Raw genomic sequence first — 6,136 nt, 5'->3', positions numbered from 1 at the left:
CTCAGGAGAGTGCCCAAGAGATAGAGGGCAGGTGCGATCTCGTTAACCCTAACTGCGTCGACGCGGGTTGAAGATATTGCAACAAATGACGAATCAACCTGTGGATGGGGGCAAAACTTAATAATAGAGATAGAGAGACCAACCGAGGTGTCCCCTTCGTTAAAGGAGGTCTATACTCAGAAACAGATCTGGCCCGATGAGAGGGACACCTGATTCGTATTTATTTATTTGTGTGACTAGTTATTTATTTATATTTATTTATTTGTTGACTAGTCTTATTATTTATTTATTTATTTATTTATTATTTATCTATATTTTTTATTTATCTATTTATATGTTATTTTATTTATTTATTTTATTTATTTATTTTATTATTGACATAATGTCAATTTTAAAATAAATTTTAGTTATAAGTCCTTACAACCTCGGCAGTACCTCGAAGGTACCTCGGAAGTATGGGGCTTCCTTAATCGGAAGGATTAGTCTCACAGGTTTTTAGCCAAATGCCTCGTCATCTAATTAGTGACGTGCATGAATGGATTAACCAGATTCCCTCTGTCCCTATCTAATATTATATCAAGATCCCAGAAGATTTTTAAATAAGATGTTTAAATAATATTCTTTGGCTGTTGTAAGTATCACGATGAAATTTTTTTCTACAATTTTCTAAAAGATATATAAGATGTCGAGATACACTAAGTTGATATGACCGCTAGTTCCTATAAGCTAAGTTGGTACGACTTCTAACGACGCTCTTTTGTCTTAGAAGTCGACCACGTGTTAATTGCTTAGGCGTATCCGGTGTGATCAGACGTTTTGCACAAGCAGTAGAAATAAAAGGTGTGATAATCAATCCGTGTGAATCAACTTGAATATCAACCCCAACCTATATATAATAACATAAGAGTTATTGTTGAAGATAGCAACATGAGTTCGTGCTCGCTTTTCACATACGGATGTGCTAGTTATAAAAGGAAGTAACTAGAAGATTGCTCTATAGGCAATCAATAGAATCGATCGATAGTTCCAGATACTTCTTTTGTTTCCTTTGTTTCTTTTTCCTCTGGTATTTAAGCGCGTGCAAAAAGGTTCTTTTCGGCTCAGTGCGGTGCGATAGATTTATCCGTAAAACGTAGTAATAACTAATGTGGTCCTACCTCTGAACATAAAAATAACAACAGTTATATTTTACAAGAAAATAATATTGATATTTTTGTACTATTTACGAAACGGAGAGCAGCAGTTGTAGCGTGATAGGCGAATTTGTTGCACTAGAACAATATTCAATATTCTTTTCATACTTCCATGACATGGCCTTCATACAGCTTCAATTGCATTTGAAATTATAATCAAAAATTGTTTGCGAGAAACCGTGACGCCAGAAAAATGTTTGATCACATCTCTGCAAATTCGTCTGTATAAAACTACGTAGTTTGTTAAAAAAAAAAAAAAAAATTAAAAATCCTTCTTACAAACATCCAACAAAATCGGAAGATTCATATGATAACACGTTTTTATACTGATTTGTGCAAAGCCATAGTGACTGCCAGTGTTCCATAGCGGTATTTAGATATCGTGATATTAGTAAATTTTTTGAAGAAAATATACGAATCAAAATATTCCCAACGAATCAATTCTGAGAAAATATTATTTAGAAGATTCGTATAAAACAATTATTTAAAGTATACGAAATGATATTGGTGAAAAAAATGTGCATTTCAATTCATGAAAGGACAGATAAAATTGTCCGTTATATAGGAAACATGGCACATTATGTGTGAGGACCTTCAATGCTTCAGTTACTTATCTGTAAAGAATAGGAAAAAAATAGATTACGCTATTGTTACATGACTAGTGAATACATTATCGAAAATAATATCGCTATAATAATAATATTCATGTAGTATCTTAAATAGATCTAGAGTAAGGACAAGTAAGGATGCTTTATTTATTAACTGGTTGATATGTTTGTGTATTTAATAACGATGAATATAATGATAAAGCGTGACAGATAATTCAGTGATAAACAATATCAACGTGTTCGTTCGGCTTAGCGGCTTTATACACCCGATCTCTTGACGTGTGCTCTTAGAATCTTCAAAAAGGACTGCTTTGACCTTAGATTATTTCTTAATCTTCTCGGGGAGGGGGGGCTAGCACACAAAATATGTAAATTTTCGTCAATATTGTACCTCAATCCTGATATATGGACCACATACGATCGATAGTATTGTCAATGCTTGGCGTTTGGTACCATCGTCAGTGAAGATGAAAAATAAAATAAATATATAGGGTACATAAACAAGAATCTGTATCCAAATTATTTGTTTCTCATAGCCCGATGCAACAACGCATGTCATCTATTATACGTGGGTAATCTTAAAGATGAAAGATATATCAAATAATACACATTCATACACATATGTTTAGGACAACCGAGTAGGGGATGATTCTATAAGCAAATATAACTTTGTCCTATGAAGTTTTTTCATATAACAATAACGAAGAAGTTTAAGTGATTCCACTTAGTTATATCCATTGCTAGTATGTAAGAATTGACAAAAAAAATTGTCTAGGAACAAATTATGCGATAAAATTGTTCAGAAATGAACAAAATATATAAATAATTTTGTAAGACTGTTTGTATTTTGGAAATTTGTACGCATACATACACCATCAGTTTGTTCTTTAGTTAACAAAAGCTTTTTTCACAATGAATATTTGCATCATATATTTTTGTAATTAGACATTTCCGTGTCTTACATACTGCTGAACAATTCAATCAGGATATCTCCTAAGTCAAATCTTCCATGAAGTCACCTATTATCGATTATACACGTTACTAAAAATTAAATTGCTTGTCATTAAAATATCTTGAATAATAAAAATAAATTTATTACACATTTGAATTCAGCAAACAAAAATACAACTAAAATCACATATCGAAACGTACATTACAAAGAATTATTTTTTGAATTTTTTGTAGATCCTTTTCTCTTACTAACATATTCCCTAAAAATATTTCGAAGATATGAAATTTCACTCTTGATTTTCCATTCACTCTCACTTCTTTACAAACAACTTTTTTGAAAACCTCCATATCCCATACCTTAACATCAAAAACATTAAATGTTTTACAATAAATAAATATCTTATCACTTGCATTGTGGCACAACCAATTTCTATCGTTTTGAACTAATACAGACTTCTAAAACACGTTATAAGTGTTTTCACGAAATGTTATCAGAAAGCGTTTATAGAAAAAGATTTCAAAAACTTTGATATACTTTAGCTAGTCTTTGGTTTATAACACTCCTTTCTTCCATTGACGTGAACGTTCTCTCCGACCTTGCTTTTCCGTTTGTCGAAAAGATAAGCCTCGAAGAAAAATTTTCCAAATAGGATTAAATAACTGAAGTAGATGGCGAAACCAAATATAAAATTTTTACGCGTAGTATAGCATTCAAGTCCACAACTTTCTCGATAATAGTAAGCCGCAATAGTTGCAACGCAACCAATCACCATTTGCAGCAGCTGCATCGTAGTAATCATCATAGCAAAGCCTTTTGGTAATTTGTATTGCATTGCTTTCAAAGTATAATAAGAATACATCCAGGAATGAACAAAGTAGTTCATTACGGCATACCACCTTGTGGCTGCTGTAGTCTCCGCATATGTGAACCAAGAGTAAAGAACAACGGTTAAATGATGGTAAAAATGTAGAAATATCAATGGTTGCTTTCGTAATACGATGAAAATCGTATCGCCAAATTCTGGGATCTTTGATAGGACAAATACCCATGTCCAAAAGCCAGAAACATGATCTTGCAAAAGGTGGCTGAAAAGAAAATAATTCCATTCTTATTGTATATCATAGATTAACATATTTAAAATATCGATTCATTTTGTGAATATGACATTTAAATCAAAGCTATGTATTATGTTCCATACAATGAAACAATAAGAACTTTGTTATTTTGATTTGGAAATATAATCATACAATGTGTATAGCATAGGTCGATATGTTGCGAATTGGTAGACATAACTGATTATGTCAATCGATAAAACTCATTTCAGATACAAATTTATACGTGAAATGTTTTTAGAGAATTATTATAAGAATAATATCGTAAACAACTATTAAAAATGTATTTCCTATTTCACTAACGCTTTCCATATATCAATGTTTACTAAATACCAAGCGTAAGAAATTATTTCATATAACAATTCATTTCATTAATAATGTTTCATTAACAATTATTTTTTAAAATCGCCATTCACCTGAAAATATATTAAAAGGTAAAAATATGAAAGTAGCATTACCTATGTATGCAAATACTGTGGTAAAACCCATGGTGTCTCAATGTAGAGAACATTTCCGGTGCTGTTCTAGAAAATCCGATAATGGAGAACACTGCAAGCAATCCACTCCATAATGCAAGCGGACCCTTCAAATCAAACTTTGGTCTACTCGACATGTAATATTTCCCGCCAAAAATTAGGATCACGTAAATAATACAGCAGTAGTAGCAGTACTGAAAATTGTTCTGGAGCCATTTTTGAGTGTCTGTGTAGAAGTAGGTTTTTTCGAAGTTGAAAACTTGCGAGTAGGTAGGTTCAATGATCTGCAGAGAATCCTCTTTATTCATCGTAAAATATTTTTTTCACACCCACAGATCGCAAAACAATTAAAGAAAGTACACAGTCTTTCGCCCACGTTGTCAATTCACTAAAACGTAAGAAGAAGAACTGTTAACACTTTCTTTTAGATCTATGGAAATTGAAATATTTAATAAATAATATATTAAGAACAATGTAAAATATTCAGAACAAAGTAATAAGACAATACAAACTAATAAATTAATAATTTTTACCTATCGTAATTAATTATAATGTAATACAAAATATTATTGTAAATTATTACAAATTTAAGGTGACCAAAACTTTTTATTTCACAGCTGAGCTTCGGGTCGAAAAATATCGCATGAAGGGGGATCATCAGGAGCAGTATAATACCCGTTCAAGAACTGGTGCCGCTGTCACGTAAAAAAGGAAATTCTCCTGATGATACGAAATATTAGAAATATTTAAATATATCATTTTCTTACAATTATACAATATAGACATTTATTCTGCTTTTGCAAAGTTGCTTTGTTTTTATGAGCATCATTGTTGATCAGAATTCGTTAGGTTGTTAATGTTTAATGTTTGTGTGAAATATCTCTTGTATCATTTCGTATAAATAAACGATGAATTGCATATTCATATTCATAAATATGCTAATTATGTGATTCAGAAAATTCTTTTTCCGGTATTTAATAAATCGATCAAATATGATGACTTGTAAATTTTACGCGATAATAAATTATGTCATAAGTATACAAATGTTCATTGGCTTGAGGTGATAAGAACACGTTTACGATCTTTAGATCGCAACAAGTTTGCAATCAAAGATTTTCAACTAAATATTGATGACTTTGAACCAATTTTTCGACCGCAGTATTGTTTCAATCATATAAGCAATTGATATAGTTGCTCATTAGGATTCGGTAATGTGGTATGGGATACCAGCCGATATTAAAAAAGTCATTGAAAATTAAAAAAAGCGAAAGAGACAACAACTTGTACTACAATTAAAACAAGACATACAACCATTATATAATTATTAAAAAAAATTGTAGGATTTTGAAACGTTAATAAATGAATTCGATTTATTATTGGAGACATTTGTACGGAGTTTAATTTTTGTACAATTATTTAATTATCAGAGAGCAGGAAAAGTTGAAAGATTAACTATTATGAATTATGAAAATGAGGAGACATTGGATAAAAATATCAATCCGGATCTTTACCACCATTTATCCAAAAAAACTAAAGAATATATAAGAATAATAATAAGGACTTCATCCCTGTAACTATTCATACCGAGCTGGAGAAAACAGTACTTGTCTTACTTAATTCTTTTATGTCTGAATGCATAAAAACAATACTGTAATATCGGAAAAAGGATAGGATTAGGATAATTTAGGTTTGTAAAATTCTCCTAATACTATTTATTAAGATAAATAAAAATAACAGAGATTAATTGGACAGAGAACGATAAATGTTCAACTTGAACTAAAACACAAAAGTCTTA

The 6,136-nt window shown here is 30.9% G+C and overlaps 1 protein-coding gene across 1 annotated transcript; it reads right to left on the bottom strand.

Moving 5' to 3' along the window:
- Positions 1-3,055: 3,055 nt before the first annotated feature.
- LOC126925917 (elongation of very long chain fatty acids protein 6-like) lies at positions 3,056-4,649 on the bottom strand. Its single transcript, XM_050741928.1, has 2 exons — positions 4,324-4,649; positions 3,056-3,838 (listed from the first exon to the last, which is right to left on the bottom strand). Exons 1-2 carry the CDS (start codon positions 4,647-4,649, stop codon positions 3,289-3,291), a joined length of 876 nt encoding a protein of 291 aa, XP_050597885.1. The 3' UTR covers positions 3,056-3,288.
- Positions 4,650-6,136: the final 1,487 nt, after the last annotated feature.

Source organism: Bombus affinis, chromosome 16, assembly GCF_024516045.1.
Source record: "Bombus affinis isolate iyBomAffi1 chromosome 16, iyBomAffi1.2, whole genome shotgun sequence".
Lineage (NCBI taxonomy): Eukaryota > Metazoa > Arthropoda > Insecta > Hymenoptera > Apidae > Bombus > Bombus affinis.
Note: the sequence above shows the minus strand (reverse complement) of the source record. Positions and strands in the feature narration are given on the sequence as shown.

Coding starts and splice junctions, on each gene's coding strand:
- LOC126925917 (XM_050741928.1), bottom strand. CDS start 4,649: ATGAATAAAGAGGATTCTCTGCAGATCATTGAACCTACCTACTCGCAA. Junction 3,839..4,323: donor CACAGTATTTGCATACATAG/GTAATGCTACTT, acceptor TTTTCTTTTCAG/CCACCTTTTGCAAGATCATG.